The sequence below is a fragment of the Hylobates moloch genome, unplaced genomic scaffold (genome assembly GCF_009828535.3).
Source record: "Hylobates moloch isolate HMO894 unplaced genomic scaffold, HMol_V3 SCAFFOLD_5, whole genome shotgun sequence".
NCBI classification, from domain to species: Eukaryota; Metazoa; Chordata; class Mammalia; order Primates; family Hylobatidae; genus Hylobates; species Hylobates moloch.
The window spans coordinates 82088011-82114611 of NW_026652280.1; the positions used below are offsets into that span (position 1 = coordinate 82088011).

Consider the following 26601-nt stretch of genomic DNA (forward strand, 5'->3'; position numbering starts at 1 on the left):
ACCCACTTTGAGAATGAATAGTACATTAAAAAATCCTTGTTCCTTTGTGAAATGCAAATTTTTATTTCATTTTAGTGTACATTTCTTTGATCACTATTAAATTTGAACACCTTTTCATATTTTTCATGTATTTATTATTTATGTGGCCTTTTCCCCTGAAAATTACTTGTTCTTGCTCTTTGCCTGTTTTTGTACCGAAGTATATAATTTTAATCCTAATGATATGTTAAATATGTACACACAAATATATGTGTACATTTTGAAATCACTTATATCAATTATCCTTTAGTTTTTGATGTTTATATATTTTTTTAATTTTAATTTTAATTTTTATTATATTTTAGGTTTTAGGGTACATGTGCACAATGTGCAGGTTTGTTACATATGTATCCATGTGCCATGTTGTTTTGCTGCACCCATTAACTCATCATTTAGCATTAGGTATATCTCCTAATGCTGTCCCTCCCCCCTTCCCCCACCCCACAACAGTCCCCGGAGTGTGATGTTCCCCTTCCTGTGTCCATGAGTTCTCATTGTTCAATTCTCACCTATGAGTGAGAATATGCAGTGTTTGGTTTTTTGTCCTTGCGATAGTTTACTGAGAATGATGTTTTCCAGTTTCATCCATGTCCCTACAAAGGACATGAACTCATCATTTTTTATGGCTGCATAGTATTCCATGGTGTATATGTGCCACATTTTCTTAATCCAGTCTATTGTTGTTGGACTTTTGGGTTGATGTTTATATTTTTAAATGATTCCTATTAGTTGTTTAAAATATAAAGCCAGAAAGAATGCAAAGAAAAAACAATAAAATTTTATCACCAAAGGAAACCAATGTCATCAGTTTTGTGAATTCATTTCCAAAGGGTCAATTAAAACTACTCATTGCATTATCTTTCAATTTATAAGAGATTTCTGGTGCCAAAAATTTTATATATTAAATGTTTATACAAGGGGACTTGAAGGAGTTTATAAAAAATGGCATTTAAAAAATAAAAATAAAAATATAAATGTTATTTTTTGACATAAATTCCATCAAATCCAAGACACTTTTATGAGAGATGATACCAACCATTTGGCCCGTCTATAGAGAATTGAGGTCCTGAGAATTTAAACATGACGATGCAGTGTTTTTTTTTTTTTCACCTTATTAACTGAGGAAAATGGATGCCTCTCAAATATTTTCTAAGATTAGGCAACAAAAAAGAAGTCAGAAGAAGCTAAATCAGGATGGTAAGGTGGATGCCTAATAATTTCCCATTGAAACTCTCACAAAATTCTTTTTTGATGACAGAAATGAGCAGGAGCATTGTCATGGTGGAGAACTCTCTGGTGAAGCTCTCCTGGGTGCTTTTCTGCTAAAGCTTTGGCTTTCTCAAAATACTGTCATAATAAGTTGATATCATTGTTCTTTGGCTTTCTGGAAAGTCAACAAGCAAAATGCTTTGAGCATCCCAAAAAACTGTTACCATGGCCAGCACAGTGGCTCACGCCTCTAATCCCAGCACTTTGGGAGGCCGAGGTAGGTGGATCATGAGGTCAGGAGTTCAAGACCAGCTTGACCAACATGGTGAAACCTCGTGTCTACTAAAAATACAAAAATTAGCTGGGCATGGTGGTGGATGCCTGTAATCCCAGCTACTCCGGAGGCTGTGGCAGGAGAATCATTTGAACCTGGGATGGGGAGGTTGCAGTGAGCTGAGATTGCACCATTGTACTCCAGCCTGGGTGACAGAAGGAGACTCCATCTCAAAACAAGCAAACAAACCAAAACCAAAACCAAACAAACAAAAAACCTGTTAGCAAACAAAAAACCTGTTAGCATGACTTTCACATTTGACTGATCTGCTTTTGCTTTGACTGGACCACTTCCACCTCTTGATAGCCATTGCTTTGATTGTGCTTTGTCTTCAGGATCGTATTGGTAAAGCCATGTTTCATCTCCTGCTACAATTCTTCAAATAAATGCTTCAGGATCTTGATCTCACTTATTTAAAATTTCCATTGAAGGCTCTGCTCTTGTCTGCAGCTGATCGGGGTGGAATGATTTTGGGATCCATTGAGTGTAAAGTTTGATCAGCTTTAATTTTTCAGTCAGAATTGTGTAACCTGAACTAATGGATATGTCTGTGGTGTCAGCTATTGCTTCTGCTGTTAATCATTGGCCCTCTTCAGTTAGAGCACTGTATTAGTCCTTTCTCATGCTGCTAATAAAGACATATGTGAGACTGGGTAATTTATAAAGGAAAGAGGTTTAATGGATTCACAGTTCCACATGGCTGGGAAGGCCTCACAATTATGGCAGAAGGTGAAAGAGGAGCAAAGTCATGTCTTACATAGCAGCAGGCAAGAAGAGAATGAGAACCAAGTGAAAAGGGAAACCTCTTGTAAAACCATCAGATCTTGTGAGACTTACTACCACAAGAACAGTATGAGGGAAACTGACCCCATGATTCAATTATCTCCCACTGGGTCCCTTCCATAACACTTGAGAATTATGGGAGCTACAATTCAAGATGAGATTTGGGTGGGGACACAGCCAAACCTTGTCAGAAACCAACAAGATAAATTTTTTTCCTTGCAAATTGATGTGGATGTTCTTCTGCTAAGGAATTCATCTTCAACATTGTCTCATCTCTTTTAAAAATGCATTATCCATTTGTAAACTACTAATTTCTCTGGAGCATTGTCCCCATAAACTTTTTGTAAGATATCAATGATTTCACCATTCTTCCACCTAAGTTTCACCATAAATTTGATGTTCGTTCTTGCTTCTGTTTCAGCAGAATTCATGTTCCTTGGATAACAGCTTTCTTCAAACAAACATCTTATCCTTCTTAGTGCTTCAAAATATATCCTGTTCAGCCATGTTGTAAAAAATTAGTACAAATTTATTTTGGCATAAAAATGTGAACTCCATGCATAGTTTACTCATGATATGCATTTTCATGAATTTTTTGAAGACTCTTCATGTATACTTGGGCATGTTTCTGGAGTCATTACGGTGTGTTAATGCAAACAAATTATAATGCATTTGCTATTACTGTTTTGTTGATTATAGTTTTATAAAAAGTCCAGCATGTGCTTTACCATATATGAATTAGCCTGATCGTCAGTCCATGATGCTCTTTTTCCTGAATCATCTTGGCTGTTAGTGATTTTGGGATGAATTTGAAACTAGTTGTGCAACTTCTTCCCAAAAGCAAATCATTATTTCATGGAATCACTTAAACTTATAAGGTGTTTTGGAATTACTGATACATGTAGTACCATAATTATAAATGGCACCTGTCTGCACATTATATTTTTGGCTAATTTTGCAGATATAAAGGCATAATCTTGATTCCCCCCGCCCATTTTGCTCTTCTTTGGATCAGGTCTTGGGAATCTCTTAAAACTGTGTTACTTTCATGCAAGTATCTTCCTGCTTTATGTTTCTTGAATCTTTTCTGCTGAGAAATAGAAATGCAAACAAAAACAAGGTCAAGAAACAAAAAATAAATAAGATCTAGATTAAGCATATATATACTGCGTGCCTGAGGACAAGCTGCCCTCTACCCACCAGCATTGTAATCCAAGATTCTCTAGATATTGATACTATTGTGTTGGAAAAGGCCCTGATACCTGGGCATACCTGGGAAGACAGTGTTGAATATTGATACTCTCACCATTGTCTCTTTGGATCTCATACCAATGACATCTTTAGAAAATCAAAGGGAGAACTGAAAATTTTAAAGCTATTGTCTTATTTTTCATCATTTAAAATCCTGCTTTCTTTTCTTAATTTTGTCTCCTCAAAATTTCTGTTGCCCATGGCAACAAATTTGACTAAATCTCAGAGGCATCCCAACAAGATCCATTTCCTTCAGATACATCGTTATTTTTGCAAAGGAGATTTTGCTCTATGCTGTAGTCCCATGATTCTTTGACTGAAGCAATAATTAGGTATGAGGCAATCTCATTCCCTTTCCCACCACATATCAGGCACTCATTGGGCCAATGTGTGATAAAACCAGGGGATGAGAATGAAGCATTTGAGTCTTAGCAGATTTGTGAAAAAACAACAGGAGCATGTGTTTCCCACAAGGGCAGAAAGTATGTGCCACTCATATTAGGCTAATTTGGATCTTTTCACCACTGAAACTTCTGGTGTGAAATGGTCTGTGTGACCTAGAGAACCTCAAGAGTCTGACTCCATTGTGGATAGGGTAGGCTGCTACTGAACTAAAGGACATGGTGACAAATAGAAAAGTCCTAGGTCTGAGCCTACATGAAGGACAGAGGGCCCCAAATGGTCGTTGACCTTTCTCATTAAAGAGCTACAGCACATAGCCACTCCCCACTCACGTGACAGCTAGAGGGTTTACTCACTCATTTTCCACATCCTGGATGGTGTTAGGAAGAGGTAGATCCCTGGTTTCTGGAAGGAGGAGGATAACAGGGACAGCAAGGATGGGGAAGATTCCATAGGAAATCCAGGGCAAGTGGGGAGAATATGCCATTAAGGTCATCAACAGAGGAGCCAGTGCTGCCCCAGTCCTACCGGACATTGCATTGATTCCTGCAACTGTTGACCTTAGGGTGCAAATGACAACAACAAAAAAATCTTGTATGAATCTGTACATGTAAGCTCTTTATCATCATTATTTCTTTATGGGGGCCAGTACAGCAGAGTTACTAAACACATGGGCTTTGACAGCAAGCCCTTAATTGTGACATTTACCTCTGTTGGTTTCTACCTATTTGATAGTATAATGTTGGTAACTGATCTTAACCTTAGTTTCATAATTACTAAAATAGAGATACCTGTAGCATTCATTAACCTGTAGCAATAACCCGTAGCTTTAATAATTTGATAATAATAATACATATATGGCTCTCAGTTGCTGTGTTCATTTCTATTACAATTAATTCATCTGGCACCTAAACAGTGTCAGTCTTTCATTCACAATGAATATCAATAAGTTCAGAAATTTCTGTTTTGAAATCAGATGGTCTTTAGCTCTCGTACCTCAATATGGTGGGGACGAGCTCGTTGTGGTGGACAGAAGCACTGTTGCTAGCAGCAGAAACACTACCAATTCCCAAAGTTGCTAAAACCACACGCAGGATCTGCATTTCTAGAAAGAACAGTGAGAATCAGGAAATCTTGCCTGAAGAAACTTGTCAACCCCCAAATAATTGTAAAAAGATTCTAATGGAGGACTTTGCAAGTGTGAAATATGTGGTAGACAAACTGCAACATGCCAGAGATTGGGGAATGGTTGCGAGGCTGAGAAATATAGACTGTAAAATGGTAGGGCTTAAACATTGAATAAAGGGTCTCAATCTCAATCTTCAACTCTTTCTGCACATTTGAGTATTGCCAATAAAGGTGGGGGTAGGGACCAACAGGAAATATTTGTTTTATTTATTCTGTGTAATATTTTCTGTGTACTTCCAGTGGGCCACAGAACTATATTTGTTTTATTTTTTCTGTGTAATATTTTCTGTGCACCTCCAGTGGGGCATAGAACTATATATAGATAATAACTGAGGAGTTTGTGAGCCATGTCTTGAGCAGTTTAGAGCTAAGAGTGTGGGAACAATTTTTGATATGGGACAGATATTCTACCATATAGTAAGAAAAGGACTGGGTTTATTTGGGAGTGGACAGTGTGGAGAGGCACAAGCTCTGAATAATTCAGGATTATAAAACCTAACATTATAAAACCTAACTCCTATTTGGAAATAAATAATGTCACGCTGGGAACCATTGACACTGAAAATTCAAAAAGGTACTTTTCATCAATAAAAATATCAAAATAGGATTTGAAAAGAGTGGAGAAAGCTCTCCTGTAAGGCAGAAAACTTACACTAGCAGGAGGCATGGAGCCCACCAGTCTGGGAATCCTGCAAAATATGTTCCTGCTCTGGGAGATGAGTGGAATATAGTGACCACTAATGTTCCCATAATCATTACAGAAGGTCATTCTATTAATTTAACTTAGGAACGTAGATTTTAAGAGAGGCTGAGTCAGCTTCTTAATCTGTTCCTTGTTTAGTGGTAGATTATAAAACAGATAAAGATATATTAAGATGAGACATTTTTCTTGTTCCAACTGTACACTTCATTTATGGTTGCAGACAAGGAATTTTTATTTCAGCAAAGTCAAAAAGCCTTTTCTAAAAAAGTGTTGCATTTATGCTGAGATAATATAGAACTCAAAAATGAATATACAGGGAAGAGGATATGGACAAGTTAGAGAGACCTTAAAAATTAGAAAGTATCCTAGACAGAGGCAGTGAGGGCATTGTGTGCCCACTTTGGCATACAGTTGCAAGGCCTAGCCCCTCCACAATAGCTATAAAAGGGTGATTAGCCAAAAAGCATGTGCTTAGTTACTCTTCTAAAGAAACCATTAGGTGTAATTGGAGCCCATGTCCAGATTCATCTTGGCTGTGATGAAGACAACCGTGTGTCTGAACCATCACGGCTGACGTTGGTTGAGTAAGAGCCCAAGTGCTGAAAAGAACATGTTGTCAGAATCAGTTCCAAACCCTCATATTAACTTCAGGGAATCTTTTGGCTGTCAAGGGCAATGCCATTCTTTTGGCACCAGGCATAAAAGACCAAGGTAATCCCTGGAGAATGGGGGTAACTAATTTCTTTCCTGAAACTCCTATCTCTCTCACCTTGGGGCAAAAAGGTGTTGACCAGTATGAAAAGTCCCACTGGGAACGTGAACAACATCTGGCTTATTCGACGACCCATATGATTCAGTGTCAAAAGGGAAACACATCTGGCTGTGAGTGTGACAGCTCCACAGAGAACCTGGAACAGGGAGACATTGCTCCCCAAGTGCTGCAAGTTGAGTATCAGGCCATAAAAGGGTACAGTGATTGCGAATCTGAAGTGAATAAAAGGACAAAGACATATTCAATAAGATTTAAAGCCTAGGAAACATTTTCTAAGATTTTGAAGGTAAGTCCTACAAATGATTATAATATTGACCCAATTGGCAAATGGTCAGTGTTTTTCCTTTTAAAAAAGGGATCATTCTGTTTTATAGACTATTTCTTTTTCAGACAATGATCTTAAAATAACATAAAAGAATTGTGGAACATGATGTTAAAATGGGCTCTTCATTGTCATAATTTTTACTGGGTCCTGAAGAAAAGAGATAGCAAACATACATATTATCAATGAAAGTTAAAGACCTACCCATGTAGAAAAAGTAATGTGAAATCTGAATTCATCAGTCAACTGGATGATATAAATGACTGGACATGGGTAGGGTTAGATGGTGGAAATTAGGGTAATAGTTTCTTTGCAGCAGTTCAGCATTGTGTGAGTCTAACTTCTCTGCTCCCGTTCAGAGACCTTCTTTACCTTAGTCTTAGTAATCCCTGGAGAATGGGGGTAATACTTACTTGTATAATCTGGCCCACAGATTATACAAGTGGAGAGGAAGCATAACACATTTACATAGAGAAAAAGTCAACAATATCTTCTTACCCTTCTTACCATATCAACCACCAAGGTCAGCTTGAACTACAGAAGCAGAGAATCTCTAACTCTGAATGAATATCTAACCTTCTTTACCTTACCTTAGTGAGGCTGCGAGGGCACTGTAGGCAAGAGCTTTCCATGTGTTTCCTGGATTTGAGTGCAGTGGCCTGACATTTCTAAGCAGTCTAAGAGCTACAAGCAATGGGTTATTAAATCATCAGAATTGAGATAAAGGGGCTGGCAGCTAAATATACTTCCAGTAAAATAAGGTAGGGATGCCTATATTTGCTCGCAGGTTGTATAGGCTCTGAAAGAGAGAGCTTGTATGGAATTATTTTAATCCCCGTGTGGAAAGAGGAAAGGAGAAAAAAGTGTTGGGGTGGGGAAGGTGACCAGCAATAAGGCATTGCAAAGCCAAATTGATTAGCAGGGCCTAGAGAGAAAATGTATGCAGGAGCCAGAGGGAAATGCATTTCTTGCATCACAAGAAATGGAGTGAATGCCAAGTGGTTACCGTGGAGGCCTCCAAGGAATTTACATAAAGGCACCCAGGGAAAGGAGTCTGATTTGATCATCCACCATGTGTGAATGTGATTTGATCATCCACCATGCCCAGCATCCAACAGTTACCAATGCCCGACCTTTGCTTTCTTTCCCCCTCTCTAGGTATGTAGAATGTAGAAAACTGGCTCACAGATGATACAAGTGGAAAGGAAGCATAACACATTTACATAGAGAAAAAGTCAACAATATCTTCTTACCCTTCTTACCATATCAACCACCAAAGTCAGCTTGAACTACAGAAACAGAGAATCTCTAACTCTGAATGAATATCTGTTTAATTTTCATATGTGGCTGAAATATATGTATTACTAAGATGAGGCTCTTCTTGTGAGTTGAGAGGATGGGATTTTTTTTTTATTACTGAGGAGGAGAGTATGTGTTATGTGGCTTGTCAGAGATTTCATCAGGGATAGGGAAAGAACCACAGAACAGGTTTAAGAGAAAGCTAAGAAGGGATTAGGTGAAGATGATGATTTTCTGTTTTCATGATTAGGCCCTGTGCATTCTCATTATTCGACATGAATTATTTTGATAAAACTTGCAGATGAAATTTGAGGAAAAAATGAACATTTTAGAAAAATTCATAGATATAATAAAATTTCTATAAATTTTATAATTATGAAAGAATACCGCATATTACTTAGAGATAAATACCAATGTAGCAAGGTTTAATGAAAGGCTTGGGGATGATAAAATAAAAAACCTGGAAAAAATGGATGGGAATATGCACACGGAGGTTTATACAGAAGGCCTCAATTATCTTGGTCTGATTGTCTTTCTTAATGTAGGTAATGAGGTGTTTTTAAATTGTAGTTACAAGTTTACTATCATGTAGGCCTTAAATAATAGTATATTTAAAAATATAAACAGAATTAGGCTAAGTAAAGGGTGTTCTTGATTTTGTAATTTGCTTTGATAGCAGGTTTTCATCTGAGGCATGAAATCAATTTGCATAATTCCATTTTTTGACAGAAATGATAATTTTTGGAGAGGAAAAGAAAATACAAACAGACGAACAAATAAAGAAACAAAAAGCAATAATTCTATTTAAGTTCCTTGAATGCAGAGTTTAGATCTTAATGCCTCTGTATCCTTAACACATAGCCCAGTGCCTTCACACATTTTATATTTTCCACAGACATCAGGAGGTCATGGTGATGAATGGTGAAAACGATGATGATGATGGTAATGATAATAACAAAATAATTATCATAATCCTGCCAAAACCAATGATTATTCTCCTTGCAAACATATATGAGCAGAATGCACGTATTTTCTTTTGCTGGCTATCATGTTAGCACTATCAGGGACTCTAGTCTTTAGTACCTGAAAGTAGTCTGGTTGTCACTCTCCTAATCCATGATATAGAAACTTATTTACAAGGAGATCCAATCTCACACCAGTCAGAATGGCTATTACTAAATGGTCAAAAAATAACAGATACTGGTGAGGATGGAGAGATAAGAGAATGCTTATACACTGCTGGTGGGAATGTAAATTAGTTCAGCCATTCGTGGAAAGCAGTATGGTGATTCCTCAAGGAAATTAAAACAGAATTACCATTTGACCCAGTAATCCCATTATTGGATATACACCCAAAGGAATATAAATCATTCTACTAATAAAGATGCATGTATGTCTGGGTTCATCACAGCATATTCATAATAGTAAAGACCTAGAATCAACCTAAATGCCCATCAATGGTAGACTGGATAAAGGAAATGTGGTACACATACACCATGGAATACTATGCAGCCATGAAGAGGAACAAGATCCTGTCCTTTGCAGCAACATAGATATAGCTAGAGGCCATTATCCTGAGTGAACTAACAGAGAAACAGAAAATCAAATACCACATGTTCTCACTTATGAGTGGGAGCTAAATATTGAGTACATATGGACACAAAGAAGAGAACAACAAAAATAATCTGTACAACAAACCTCTGTGAAATGAGTTTACCTATATAACAAACCTGCTCATGTACCCTTGAGCCTAAAATAAAAGTTAAAAAATTTTATATTGAATTTTTACCAAAATAGACAAAAACTTGAAGGTCCACAGGCATTTGGAAACTAAGCACAACATTTATCCAAAACCATTGGGTCAAAGAGGATCCAAATCATGAATTAGAAATTGTTTTAGACTAATTTAGAATAAAAATACAACATCTCAAAATATATGGAAATGAGTAACTATGTGAGATTATGAATATGCTAATTTGTCTCACTATAATAATTTTACTATACACATCTCTCATAACATCATAGTGTATACCTTAAACATACACAATACAATCTGTTAAAAAAATATGGGATGCAGGTTTGGCAATGCTAACAGGGAACTTTATAGTTCCTTTGTAGTTCTGTGCATTTATTAGGAAAAATGAGAGTTTGCAAAAAAAAAAAAGAATTAAGCTTTTCTGCCTGGAGGGCGCACACACACACACACACACAGAGAGAGAGAGAGAGAGAGAGAGAGAGAGAGAGAGAGAGAAACCCAAGTAAGTAGAAGCAACGAAATAATAAAAATAAGAGTAGAAATCAGGGAGGGGACAAGATGGCCAAGTTGGAACAGCTCTGGTCTGCAGCTCCCAGCAAGACCCATGCAGAGGGCGGGTGATTTCCGCATTTTCAACTGAGGTACCCAGTTCATCTCATTGGGACTGGTTAGGCAGTGGCTGCAACCCACAGAGGGCAGGCAGAAGCAGGGTGGGGGTCACCTCACCCGGGAAATGCAAGGAGCCAGGGACCTCCCTCCCTGCATCAAGGGGAGCCATGAGGGACTGTGCTACATGGCCGGGTTACTACACTTTTCCCACAGTTTTTGCAATCTGCAGATCAGGAGATTCCCTCGTGTGCCTATACCACCAGGGCCATGGGCTTCAAGCATAAAACTAGGTGGCTGTTTGGGCAAACACTGGGCTAGCTGCAGGAGTGTTTTTTCATATTCCAGTGCTGCCTGGAACCCTAGCAAGACAGAACCATTTACTCCCCTCCCCTGGAAAAGGGGCTGAGGCCATGGAGCCAAGTGGTCTCGCTCAGTGAGTCCCACTCCCATGGAGCCCAGCAAGCTAAGAACCACTGGCTTGAAATTCTTGCTGCCAGCGCAGTAGTCTGAAGCCTGCCTGGGACGATGGAGCTTGGTAGGGGGAGGGGTGTGCGCCATTCCTGAGGCTTTAGTAGGCAGTTTTCCCCTGACAGTGCTAAGGAGGATGGGAGGTCTGGGTTGGGCATGGTAAAGTGGCTGTGGCAAGACTGCTTCTCTAGATTTCTCCTCACCAGGCAGAGCGTCTCTGAAGGAAAGGTAACAGCCCCAGTAAGAGGTTTACAGACAAAACCCTCATTTCCCTAGGAGAGAGCACCTGGGGGAAGGGGTGGCTGTGGGCACAGCTTCAGCACATTTAATCATTTCTGCCTGCCAGCTCTGAAGAGCGCAGCTGATCCCAACAAGAGGGATTCTCCCAACAGAGCGCACCAGCTCTGCTAAGGGACAGATTGCCTCCTCAAGTGGGTCCCTGACCCCCAAGCCTCCTGACGGGGAGAAACCTCCCAACAGGGGTCAACAGACACCTCATACAGGAGAGCTCCAGCTGGCATCAGGCTGGTGCCCCTCCGGGATGAAGCTTCCAGAGGAAGAAGCAGGCAGCAATCTTTGCTGTTCTGCAGCCTCCACTGGTGATACCCAGGTGAAAAGGGTCTGGAGTGGACCTCCAGCAAACTGCAGCAGACCTGCCAAAGAGGGACCTGACTGTTAGAAGGAAAAGTAACAAACAGAAAGCTACAACATCAACATCAACATAAAGGACTCCACACAAAAACCCCATCTAAAGGTCATCAGCCTCAACAATCAAAGGTAGATAAATCCAAGAAGATGAGGAAAAATCAGTGCAAAAATGCTGAAAATTGCAAAAACCAGAATGCTTCTTCTCTCCAATGATCGCAACTCCTCTCCAGCAAGGGCACAAAACTGGGCAGAGAATGAGACTGATGAATTGACAGAAGTAGACTTCAGAAGGTGGGTAATAACTTCTGAGCTAAAGGAGCATATTCTAACCCAAGGCAAGGAAGATAAGAACCTTGATAAAAGGTTGCAGGAACTGCTAACTAGAATGGCCAGTTTAGAGAAAAACATAAATTACCTGATGGAGCTGAACAACACAGCATGAGAACTTCATGAAGCACATACAAATATTATAGCCAGATCGATCAAACAGAATAAAGGATATCAGAGAATGAAGATCAACTTACTGAAATAAGGTGTGAAGAAAAGATTAGAGAAAAAAAGAATGAAAAGGCATGAACAAAGCCTCCAAGAAACATGAGACTATGTGAAAAGACATAACCTACGATAAATTGGTGTCCCTGAAAGTGATGGGCAGAATGGAACCAAGTTGGAAAACACACTTCAGGATATTATCCAGGAGAACTTCCCAAACCTAGCAAGACAGGCCAACATTCAAATTCAGGAAATACAGAGAACAACACTAAGATACTCCTTGAGAAGAGCAAACCCCAAGACACATAATTGTCAGATTCTCCAAGATTGAAACAAAGGAAAAAATGTTAAGGGCAGCCAGAAAGGTCAGGTTACCTACAAAGGGAACTCCATCAGACTAAACGTGGATCACTCTGCAGAAACCCTACAAGCCAGAAGAGAGTGGGGCCAATATTCAACATTCTTAAAAGAATTTTCAACCCAGAATTTGACATCCAACCAAATTAAGTTTCATAAGTGAAGGAAAAACAAAATCCTTTCCAGACAAGCAAATACTGAGGGATTTTGTCACCACCAGGCCTGCCTTACGAGAACACCTGAAGGAAGCACTAAATATGGAAAGGAAATACTGGTACCAGCCACTGCTAAAACATAGCAAAATATACAGAGCAATAACACTATGAAGAAACTGCATCAACTAATGGACAAAATAACCAGCTAGCATCATGATGATAGGATCAAATTCACACATAACAATATTAACCTTAAATGTAAATGGGCTAAATGCCTCAATTAAAAGACACAGAATGACAAATTGGATAAAGAGTCAAGATCCATCTAATGTGCAAAGACACACATAGGCTCAAAATAAAGGGATGGAGGAAGATTTATCAAGAAAATGGCAAGCAAAAAAAGCAGGAGTTGCAATCTTAGTCTCTGATAAAACAGACTTTAAGCCAACGAAGATAAAAAGAGACAAAGAATGAGGCCGGGCGCGGTAGCTCACGCCTGTAATCCCAGCACTTTGGGAGGCCGAGGCGGGCAGATCACAAGGTCAGGAGATTGAGACCATCCTAGCTAACACGGTGAAACCCTGTCTCTACTAAAAATACAAAAAGTTAGCCAGGTGTGGTGGCGGGCGCCTGTAGTCCCAGCTACTTGGAAGGCTGAGGCAGGAGAATGGCATGAACTCAGGTGGCAGAGCTTGCAGTGAGCTGAGACCGGGCCACTGCACTCCAGCCTGGGCGACAGAGCGAGACTCCATCTCACAAAAAAAAAAAAAGACAAAGAATGGCATTACATAATGGTAAAGGGATCAATGTGTCAAGAAGATACATCCTAAATATATATGCACCCAATGAAGGAATACCCAGATTCATAAAACAAGTTCTTAGAAACCTACAAAGAGACTTAGACTCCCACACAATAATAGTGGGAGACTTTTAACACCCCACTCTCAATATTAGAGCAACAAGACAGAGAATTAACAAGGATATTCAGGACTTGAACTCAGCTCTGAACCAAGCAGACCTAATAGACACAACAGAACTCTCCACCCCAAATCAAGAGAATATACATTCTTAGTGCCACATAGCATGTATTCTAAAATTGACCACATAATTGGAAGTAAAACACTCCTCAGCAAATGCAAAAGAATGGAAATCATAACAAACAGTCTCTCAGACCACAATGCAATCAAATTAGAACTCAAGATTAAGAAACTCACTCAAAACCACACAACTACATGGAAATTGAACAACCTGTGCCTGAATGACTACTGGGTAAATAATGAAATTAATGCAGAAATGAAGTTCTTTGCCCCAGAACTTAAAGTACAATAAATAAATAAATAAATAACAGCTATCTTTAAAAAAAAGAAGTTATTTGAAACCAATGAGAACAAAGACCCAAAGTACCAGAATCTCTGGGACACAGGTAAAGCAGTGTTAACAAAGAAATTTTGTAGCACTGAACGCCTACCACAGAAAGCTGGAAAGATTTAAAATTGACACTCTAATATCACAATTAAAAGAACTAGACAAGCAAGAACAAACAAATTCAAAAGCTAGCAGAAGACAAGAAATAAGAAATAAGATCATAGCAGAGTTGAAGGAGATAGAGACATGAAAAACCCTTCAAAGAAATCAGTGAATCCAGGAGCTGGTTTTTTGAAAAGATTAACAAAATAGATGGACCACTAGCTAGACTAATAAAGAAGAAAAGAGAGAAAAAGAGATATCACCACTGATCCCACAGAAATACAAACTACCGTCAAAGAACACTATAAACACCTCTATGCAAATAAACTAGAAAATCTAGAAGAAATGAATAAATTTCTGGACACATACACCCTCCCAAGATGAACCCAGGAAGAAGTCAAATCCCTGAGTGGGACGATAACATGTTCTGAAATTGAGGCAGTAAGTAATAGCTACCAACCAAGAAAAGGCCAGGACCAGAGAGATTCACAGCCGAAGTCTACCAGAGCTACAAAGAGGAGCTGGTACCATTCCTTCTGAAACTATTCCAAACAATAGAGGAAGAGGGACTTCTCCCTAACTCATTTTATGAGGCCAGCATCTTCCTGATACCAGAAGCTGGCACAGACACACACACAAAAAAGAAAATTTCAGGCCAATATCCCTGGTGAACATCGATGAGAAAATCCTCAATAAAATACTGTCAAACTGAATTCAGCAGCACATCAAAAAGCTTATCCACCATGATCAAGTCAGCTTTATCCCTGGGGTGCAAACCTAGTTCAATACACACAAATCAATAAACGTAATCCATCACATAAACAGAACCAATGACAAAAACCACATGATTATCTCAATAGATACAGAAAAGGCCTTTGATAAAATTCAACACCCTTTCATGCTAAAAACTCTCCATAAACTAGGTATTGGTGGAACATATCTCAAAATAATGAGCTATTTATGACAAACCCATAGCCAATATCATTCTAAATGGGCAAAAGCTGGAAGCATTTCCTTTGAAAACCGGCCCAAGACAAAGATAGCCTCTCTCACCACTCCTATTCAATATAGTATTGGAAGTTCTGGCCAAGGCAATCAGACATGAGAAAGAAATGAAGGTATTTATTTATTTATTTTTTTCATGATTTTATTTATTTATTTATTTTTTTACTATTATACTTTAGGTTTTAGGGTACATGTGCACAATGTGCAGGTTTGTTACATATGTATCCATGTGCCATGTTGGTTTGCTGAACCCATTAACTCGTCATTTAGCATTAGGTATATCTCCTAATGCTGTCCCTCCCCCCCCAACCCCACAACAGTCCCCGGTGTGTGATGTTCCCCTTCCTGTGTCCATGTGTTCTCATTGTTCAATTCCCACCTATGAGTGAGAACATGCGGTGTTTGGTTTTTTGTGGCACATATACACCATGGAATACTATGCAGCCATAAAAAATGATGAGTTCATGTCCTTTGTAGGGACATGGATGAAACTGGAAACCATCATTCTCAGTAAACTATCGCAAGAAAATGAAGGTATTTAAATAGAAAGAGAGGAAGTCAAATTGTCTCTGTTTGCAGATGACATGATTGTATATTTAGAAAACCCCATCGTCTTAGCCCCCAAACTCCTTAAGCTGATAAGCAACTTCAGCAAAGTCTCAGGATACAAAATCAATGTGCAAAAATCACAAGCATTCCTATACACCAACAATAGACCAGCAGAGAGACAAATCCTGAGTGAACTCCCATTCACAATTGCTACAAACAGAATAAAATGCCTAGGAATACAACTTACGAGGGACATGAGGGACCTCTTCAAGGAGAACTGCAGACCAGTGCTTAAGGAATAAGAGAGGACACAAACAAATGGAAAAAAATTCCATGCTCATGGATGGGAATAATCAATATAGTGAAAATGGCCATACTGCCCAAAGTAATTTATAGATTCAATGCTATTCCCATGAAGCTACTAGTGACTTTCTTTGTAGAATTAGAAAAAACTAGCTCAAATTTCATATGGATCAAAAAGGACCCTGTATAGCCAAGAAAATCCTAAGGAAAAAGAACAAAGCTGGAGGTATCATGCTACCTGACTTCAAACTATACTACAAGGCTACAGTAACCAAAACAGGATGGTACTGATATACATATATGGAACAGAACAGAGACCTCAGAAATAACACCGCACATCTACAACCATCTGATCTTTGACAAACCTGACATAAACAAGCAATGGGGAAAAGATTCCCTATTTAATTAATGTGCTGGGAAAACTGGCCATCTTTATGCAGAAAACAGAAACTGGACCCCTTTCCTACACCTTATATAAAAATTCAAGATGGATTAAAAACTTAAATGTAAAACCCAAAAACCATAAAAACTCTGTAAGAAAAGCTAGGCAGTACCATTCAGGACATAGGCATGGGCAAAGACTTCATGACTAAAATACAAAAAGCAATTGAAACAAAAGTGAAAATTGACAAATGGGATCTAATTAAACTAAAGAGCTTCTGCACAGCAAAATAAACTATCAGCAGAGTGAACAGGCAACCTACAGAATGGGAGAAAATTTTTGCAAGCTACCCATCTGACAAAAGGCTAATATCCAGAATCTACAAGAACCTTAAACAAATTTACAAGAAAAAAACAAACAACCACATCAAAAAGTGGGCAAAGGACATGAGCAGACAATTCTTAAAAGAAGACATTTATGTGGCCAACAAACATGAAAAAAAGCTCATCAACACTGGTCATTAGAGAAATGCAAATCAAAACCACAATGAGATATCATCCCATGCCAGTTAGAATGGTGCTCATTAAAAAGTCAGGAAACAACAGATGCTGGAGAGGCTGTGGAGAAATAGAAATGCTTTTACACTTTTTGTGGGAGTGTGAATTAATTCAACCATTATGGAAGAGAGTAGTGTGGTGATTCCTCAAAGATCTAGAACCAGAAATATTTGACCCAGCAATCCCATTACTGGGTATATACCCAAAGGATTATAAATCATTCTACCATAAAAACACATGCACACGTATGTTTACTGCAGCACTATTTACAATAGTAAAGTCTTGGAACCAACCCAAAGGCCCATCAATAATAGACTAGGTAAAGAAAATGTGGCACATATACACCATGGAATACTATGCAGCCATAAAAAGGAATGGAATGATGTCCTTTGCAGGAACATGAGTGGGGCTGGAGGTTATTATCCTTAGCAAACTAATGCAGAAACAAAACAAAATCCTGCATATTTTTATTTACAAGTGGGAGTTAAATGATGAGAACATATGATCACATAGAGGGGAACAATAGACACTGAGGCCTACCTAATGGTGGAAGGTGGGAGGAGGGAGAGGATCAGGAAAAATAACTAGTGGGTATTAGGCTCAATACCTGGGTGATGAAATAATCTGTACAACAAACTCCTGTGACACGAGTTTACCTATATTACAAACCTGCACATGTGCCCTTGAACTTAAAATGTAAGTTAAAAAAAAAAAGCAAATTAAATTTACAATGTGATACTAAATGCAGTCATTGGAATTATGAACTTAAAAGATTTCAGAATAAGTCATATTAGCAAAGTATGGAACAACCAAAATTCTTATACTTGCTGATTGAAGTGCACATTTGCATGTCCACTTTAGAATATTGATTGGTAGTTCACTATAGCCAAATATATATGTGCCTTAAACCCAGGAATTCATAATAGCCCACAAGTGGAAAAAAAATCCAAAACCCATGAACACCAGAATAGACAGATAACTTATGGAATATTCATATAAGAGAAAATGACCTACAATTAAAAGACCAAATTACTGTTATACAAGACAAAATAAATAAATTTCACATATTTAAAAGTACACAGATAGCATGATTCTATTAATATTAAATTCAAGAACCAGCAAATGTAATCTGCAGGGATAGCGGTAAGTACAGTTGGTGGTTTTGGAGAAGTATTAACTAGGGTGAAAGAGAGACATGAGAGATGATTCAGGATGCTGAAAATGAGCTTGTCTGTGTGGTGGTTACATAGTTTTATATATTTGCAAAATTGATCTACAATCATGTCATCTGGATAGCCACTTGATGTAACTTCTTTAGTGAATAAAAAGTTAGAAAATTAAAAAATTAGACTATGTTTTGTGGTAAAACTTACTATCACCATAACATCCAGTGATAAACTCTGTGCTGGAATATGATGCTGATAAGTTTTAACTATGTAGTTAGGTCCCACTGTCCTGTCATAATATTAGGCTATCTAAAAATGTGGCACTTAGAGGCATATATGATTTTCTCTTCTCTTATGTATGAAATGTCCTCCAAATGCTGCTGCTAATCTTTTGAAAGAAGAAACAGTTTTGTATCTCCAATATTTTAAGTTAATCATCACCAAATGGAACTTACCTCACAAAGCACAGGCCGAAGACTCTCATTCGCAATTTGGGTGCATGGAACAGGGAAAAAACTGATGTTTTAATTTGGACTGCATCCAACTCCTTCTTCATGGTGGATGTCACAAACTTCAGCAACAAAAATAACAACAAGCATTTGTGAGATGTCAGTAATGTGTCAGGCATAGTGGTAAGTACTAGAGAACAAGATAGACATATTGTTAACTATCCTCAAGGAAATTTCTGTCTAGTGGGGAATATGGGCATTAAATAATTCATCTCATGTGTGAAGTGTTACAAAAGGTGTAGGAAGAAATGGGAACTCAGAGGAATTATATAGGAATAAAGCCAGTTTAAACACTGAGCCAGTGATAGGTAAAAGTATTAACAAAAATATTTGCATTATAAATTGGAGGCAATGAAAATGTATTTGTTTAAAGGTTAAAGGTTTCTTTCTTATCCACTGAGCATGAAATACTTGTCCTTCCCTTGTTATAAGAGAAGCTGCTTATTTTTGTAAATCAATAGCTTTCTTGAAAGCTGGGTCCACTTTATGATTAGCTTCTGAGCAATTATTCTCTAGATATGCCAGGCAAGTCTTTGCTATTGTGAACAGTGCCACAATAAACATATGTGTGCATGTGTCTTTATAGTAGAATGATTTATAATTCTTTGGGTATATACCCAGTAATGGGATTGCTGGGTCCCCCCGTGGGTGGAGTGCACAGAAGGCAGCGAAAAATGTTGGAGATATGTTGATGGAGTATGATTTTTGCCTAAGCCAGATATTTGAGGAAGTGAAATATAGTTGTTGGAAAGGAGATGGTTTTAGGCTTGCACAAATCTGGCTTGGAATTTCAGCCCTGCCACTTGATATATTAATTATCTCAGGTGCTTAGTTTTCTTATCATTTAGAAAATGAATTTAGCACTTCTTTCATAGGGATTATCTAATAATTATCTGAAGTCATACATGCAAATATAAAATGTATTTAGCACAGGAGTGGACACATTATTTTAAAAAATAATATTAATTCATTTCTTACATTTATTATTTAGTGCAGGATATGGGAGACTTTTACATACAGCTCCAGTAAGTAAATATTTCAGGCTGTGCACAGCACAAGAAACTATCATCAGAGTGAACAGACAACCTACAGAATGGGAGAAAACTTTTGCAATCTATCCATCTGACAAAGGGCTAATATCTAGAATCTACAAGGAACTTAAACAAATTTACAAGAAAAAAAACAACAACCCCATCAAAAAGCGGGTGAAGTATATGAACAGATATTTCTCAAAAGAAGATATTTATGCAGCCAACAAACATGAAAAAAAGCTCATCATCACTGATCATTAAAGAAATGCAAATCAAAACCACAATAAGATACCATCTCATGCCTGTTATAATGGCGATCATTAAAAAGTCAGGAAACAACAGATGCTGGAGAGGATGTGGAGAAATAGGAATGCTTTTACACTGTGGGAGTGTAAATTAGTTCAATCATTGTGGAAGATCATGTAGCAACTCTTCAAGGATCTAGAACCAGAAATACCATTTGACCCTGCAATCCCATTACTGGGTATATACCCAAAGAATTATAAATCATTCTACTATAAAGACACATATGTTTATTGTGGCACTGTTCACAATAGCAAAGACTTGGAACCAACCCAAATGTCCATCAATGATAGACTGGATAAAGAAAACAGGGCACATATACGCCATGGAATACTATGCTGCCATAAAAAAGAATTAGTTCATATGCTTTATCCATGTCCCTACATGGATGAAGCTGGAAACCATCATTCTCAGCAAACTAACACAGGAGCAGAAATCCAAACACCACAAGTTTTCACTTATAAGTGGGAGCTGAACAATGAGACACATGGACACAGGGAGGGGAACATCACACACCAGGGCCTGCCAGGGGCTGGGGGGCAAAGGGGGGGAAAGCATTAGGACAAATGCCTAATGCATATGAAGCTTAAAACCTAGATGATGGGTTGATGGGTGCAGCAAACCACCATGGCACACGTATACCTATGTAACAAACCTGCATGTTCTACACATGTATTTCAGAACTTAAAGTATAATTTAAAAAGTTTAAAAAATGAAAATGATATCAAGCATCATCTCTTACCACAATGGAATAAAACTAGAATTCAGTAACAAGAGGAACTCTAGAAACTATACGGACACATGGAAATGAAACAATATGCTCCTGAATGACCAGTGGGTTAATGAATAAATGAAGACAGAAATTAAAACTATCTTGAACCAAATGAAAGTGGACACACAACATACAAAAACCTATGGGACAGAGAGAAAGTGGTACTAATTGCAAATTTTTAGCAATTAGTGCCTACATCCAAAATGTATAAAAACCTCAAATATTGGCAGGCACAGTGGCTCATGCCTATAATCTCAGCACTTGGGAGGCCAAAGTGGGTGGCTCACTTGAGGTCAGGAGTGTAAGAGCAGCTTGGCCAACATGGTGAAAACCTATCTTTACTAAAAATGCAAAAATTAGCCAGGCATGGTGGCACATGCCACCCAGCTACTTGGGTGGCTGAGGGAGGAGAATCACTTGAACCTGGGAGCTGAAGGTTGCAGTAAGCCGAGATTATACCACTGCACTCCAGCCTGGGTGACAGAGCGAGACTCCATCTCAAAAAAACAAGCAAGCAAGCAAACAAACAAATAAAAAAACTAAACAATCTAATGATGTGTCTTACAGAATTAGAAAAACAAGGGCAAACCGAACCCCCAAAATAGTAGAAGTAATAAAGATCAGAGGAGAAAGAAATGAAATTGAGAGGAAACAATACAAAAAATGAACAAAAGTTGGCTTTTTGAAAAGTTAAACAAAATTGACAAACTTTTAGGCTGACTAAAAAAAAAAGAGAGAAGACTCAAATAAAATCAGAAATGAAAAAGGTGACATTACAACCAATACCGCAGAAATTCAAAGGGTTATTAAAGGCTGGTATGAGCAACAGTATGCCAATACATTATAAAAGCTAGAAAAAATGAATAAATTCCTAGTCACATGCAACTTATCAAGATTGAATCATGAAGAAATTCAAAACCTGAACAGACCAATAAGTAATGACAATGAAGCCACAATACAAAGTCTCCTAGCAAAGTAAGCACAGGAACGGATGACTTCACTGATGCATGTTAACAAATATTTATTGGTTTTTATTTATATTTAAAAATTTTTTGAGATGCTGTCTCACTGTTTTGTCCAGGCTGGAGTGCAGTAATGCTTTCATGGCTTATAACAGCCTCAACCTTCCAGGCTTAAGTGATTGTCCCATCTCAGCCCCCTGAGTAGCTGGGACCACAGTCTGTACCACCACACCTGGCTAATTTTTAAGATCTTTTTTTTTTTTTTGTAGAGATGGGGTCTATGTTGCCTAGGCTGGTCTTGAACTCCTGGACTCAAGCAATTCTTCTGCCTTGGCCTCCCAAATTGCTGGCCTGACCAAACATTTAAAGAACTAATACTAATCCTACTCAAACTATTCTGAAAAAATACAGGAGGAGAAAATACTTTCAAACCTATTCTATGAGGCCAGTATTATTCTGATACCCAAACCAGTTGGAGACAGATAAAAAAGAAAACTACAGGTTAATGTCCTTGATGAATATTGATACAGAAATCCTCAATGAAATGCTAGCAAGCCAATTTCAATGATGCGTGCGAAGATTATTCTTCATGGCCAGGCAGAATTTATGACCAGGAATGCAAGGATGGTTCGACATATGCAATTCAACCAACGTGATACATCCTATCAACAGAATAAAGGACAAAAACTGCATAATCATTTCAGTTGATGCTGAAAAAGCATTTGATAAAATTCAGCTTCCCTTCATGACAAAAACCCAAAAAAATTCTGGGTATAGAAGGAACATACCCCAATATAATAAAAGCCAAATATGATAGACACACAGCTAGTACCACAGTAAATGGATAAAAACTAAAAGTCTTATCCCTAAAATTCAGAAAAAGACAAGGATGCTCATTTTCACTACTGTTATTCAACATAGTACTGGAAATCCTAGCTAGAACAATCAGACAAGAGACAGATATAAAGGGCATCCAAATCGGAAAGGAAGAAGTTAAATTATCTTTGTTTACAAATGATATAAGCTTATATTTGGAAAAGCCAACACTCCACAAAAAACTATGCGCTGAGAAACAAATTTAGTAAAGTTGCAAGATACAAAATCAACATAAAAATAAGTGGCATTTCTATATGACAACAGTGAACAATCTGAAAAATAAATTAATAAAATAATACCATTTGTAATAGGTACAAATAAAATACCTAGGAATAAGTTTTTAATCAAAGAAGTGAAAGAGCTCTACAATGAAAACTATAAAGCACTGATGCAAGAAATCAAAGAGAACACACAAAAAATGAAAATATATTCCATGTTCATGGATTGGATTAATCAATATTGTTAAAATGTCCATACTACCCACAGCATTCTATAGATACAATGCAATATACCAATGATATTCTTCACAGAAATAGAAAAAATGATGTTTTAATGGAACCACAAATGACTTAGAATAGCCAAAGCTACTCTGATTAAAAAGAATAAAATTGGAGGAATCATGTTACCTGGTTCTAAATTATACTACAGAGCTATAACTACCAAGACAGCATGGTACTGGCATAGACACAGACCAATGGAACAGAGTAGAGAAGCCAGAAATAAATCCCTACATCTACAGTGAACTGATTTTTGACAAAGGTGCTAAGAACATACTTTAGGGAAAATACAGTTTCTTCAATAAATGGTGCTGAGAAAACTGGATATCCATTTGCAAGAGAATGAAACTAAACTCTCACCATATAAAAAAATCAAATCAAAATGGATTAAATGCTTAAATCTAAGATCACAAACTATAAATCTACTATAAGAAAGCACTGAGGAAACTCTCCAGGTCATTGGTCTGGGCAAAGATTTCTTGAGTAATATTCCAAGCACAAGCACAGGCAGACAAAGTAAAACTGGACAAATGGGATCACATCACGTTAAAAAGCTTCTGCACAGTAAAGGATATAATCAACAAGGTAAAGAGACAGCCTGCAGAATGGGAGAAAATATTTGCAAACTACTCATCTGACAAGGGATTAATTACCCGAATATATAAAGAGCTCAACCCTCATACACAGTTGGAGGGAATGTAAATTAGTACAATCACTATGGAGAATATTTTGGAGGTTCCTCAAAAAACTGAGGATAGAACTAGTGTATGATCCAGCAATGTTACTACTTGGTTTTTATCCAAAGGAAATGAAATCAATATTTGAAGAGATATCTGTACTTCATGTTTATTGCAGCAACATTCACAATAGCCAAGATATGGAGGCAACCTAAGTGTCCATCTACAGATAAATTGATAAAGAAAAGGTGATACATAAATGTGGAATGCTATTCAGCCATAAAAAGAATGGGATTCTGTCATTTGCAGCAACGTGGATGAAACTGGAGGTCAATATGTTAAGTGAAATAAGCTGGACACAGAAAGATGAACTTTTCATGTTCTCAGGAACATTTGTGGGAGCTAAAAGTTGAAACAATTGAATTCATGGAGATAAAGAGTAGAAGGATGGTTAGCAGAGACAAGAAAGGGTAGTTGTGGAGGGGGAATAAGGTTGGTTAGTGGGTACAAAAATATAGTTAGATAAAATGAATAAGGTCAAGTATTTGATAGTACAACAGTGTGACTAAAGTGAACAATAATATTGTACATTTAAAAATGACTAAAATAGAATAATTGAATTGTTTGTAACATGAAGAAAGGATAACTGCTTGAGATCATAGATACCCCATTTACTCTGATGTGATTGTTATGCATTGTATGCTTGTTTAAAAATATTTCACATATCCCATAAATATTTATAACTACTATGTACCCATAATAATTAAAATAAAGAAAAAAGAAATAGCTTTGGAATACTGTTATGAAAACATGGCCTAGAGATGGTTTCTTAAGATCCCAGAAAGGTAAAAGAGTCAGTGTATTATTCAGAAAAAAGGGGCCCTCTAAAGAGATTAAACATGTGTCTCTCAATTAAAAAAAAAGCCTCTAGGATACTTAGATGCATTGATCTCTCAACCATCTCAGCAGGAGCCATAGGTAGAATAGAGCTTATCTTAAAGAAGTTTGTTGCTGTGAATTTTGTCTAATAAAAATAAACCCCAATGGGTTGACAGGTGATCTGCAATGTTTTTGAGAAATCTTTAATGGAAAAAACACTGCACACGTGATAGCATGGGACAGAGACAGTACAAAATGAAAAAGTCTGTGTAGCCCCACAAATCTTGTTGGTGAAAAGCTGAATAAGAGTACCATTCAGCTGCAAAGATGTTCTTTCTCATGAGAGGAAAGAAAACTCATAAATTGTATCCAAGAGGGAAGAGATTGTAGCAGAGAGACAAATTGCTTTCATTTTCCATACCTTGAGACCTAATCAAGGAACTTCTAACATTTGCCTGGCTGCAATTCCGAATTGCTCTCCACTCCTTGTACCTCACGTCTCTCCTATTTTGATCAGGAATATCTACAGTAATTATTCCATGCTGCTATCATTATTGTATGTTGGATGTGTTGGAGACAGATGTCTTGTGTCTTTAGTTTCACAGGTCAATTAATACAAACACAAAGGTCCTGTAGTTAGGGAACTACATATAAGTAGCCTTGTCCACACTCAAACTTCATTGAAATTCTGGACTTTGAGCATATGCTATAATGAAATAATACTTTTCCAGACATTGTACATATGTCAATTTACTTAGCATATCAGAGGGATGAAATCATTTGGGGCCAGAGTCTAGAACCTTTGTGTTTTCCTTTACTAACATGTTCTTCTATAGGGCATTTGCTCTCTTTCAGGACTGACATTCATTTATTAGTTTTGCTTATACCAACCAGTTCATTTTATCCCTGAAATGCCATTTGTCTTCCTTTTAACCAGCTAAGTTCTAAACCTTTTCTGACCTATTAAGGCTAAAGTGGATACTTCCTCTGTGTTTTCTCAAAAATACTCTGCATATAACCATATCATAGCACCTATTCTATATTATAATGATTTCTTAATTTTTTTGTCCCATAGTAAAATTTAAGTTCTTTGAGGTTAGAGACTCTGACTTATTCTCTTATCAACATCTAACAACACCCTGGTACACCCTGGTAGGCAATAAGTACTTTTAAAGGAATGAGTGAAAGAGTGCTTGAATGAGCCATGTCAGGCTCTCACAAGTTCCACATTGTGTAGTACTTTATTTTACATATTTGGTGCTCAAGGGGATATTTATTGAATAAATACATAAAGGGTCAAAATCACATTTAAATCTATCTTCTGTATGATTAATTATAATTTATTTTATTGGCTTTCTTAGTTTCCCCAGAGGGGACCATAAGTCAGTAAATTAGTGAGAAATAAATTGTGTTTTGATTACTTTCCCCTATATGTCTAGGGTAAGAGCATGAAAACTTCCCAATCAATTTAACTAAACAATTATATCCACTTCTGCCAGTGTATTTCAATATCTATATCCAAATCATTGACAAAAGGAAAGATATATATATTTTATCAGGACAGAGATGTAAAACTCCACTCACAGAAGTCTAATTCTGTCACTCCAGCAACCTAGACTAGTGTGATTGTGAGGTCATGTTTTCATTTAATCACAGCAATCATTTCCCCTTTCCAGATCACCTCAGTGGTCAGTGTCTCTTCAGTATTCTTTTTTCCATTTATGAGTGCAACTCTTCTAAGCTCCTTTAAGCCCTCATCTAGCTGATTGTTGATAATCAGCCACCGAGCAGACTCCACCATCTTCCTGATGAAAGAAGACAACATAGGTATAGTAAACAATTATTTATTTGGCACTTAACCTTTAACATGAGATTCCTT

At 37.5% G+C, this 26601-nt stretch overlaps 1 protein-coding gene across 1 annotated transcript in view; it reads right to left on the bottom strand.

Annotated features, from left to right (window-relative positions):
• Positions 1-3394: 3394 nt before the first annotated feature.
• Positions 3395-26601, bottom strand: part of SLC22A24 (solute carrier family 22 member 24) — a 62605-nt gene continuing 39398 nt past the window's right edge. Inside the window, exons 5-10 of the mRNA XM_032151845.1 lie at positions 26404-26527; positions 18672-18787; positions 6679-6893; positions 5015-5123; positions 4375-4578; positions 3395-3455 (exon numbers count right to left, since the gene is read on the bottom strand). Coding sequence (XP_032007736.1) covers positions 3395-3455; positions 4375-4578; positions 5015-5123; positions 6679-6893; positions 18672-18787; positions 26404-26527 — 829 coding nt within the window. The remainder of the gene's footprint in view (positions 3456-4374; positions 4579-5014; positions 5124-6678; positions 6894-18671; positions 18788-26403; positions 26528-26601) is intronic.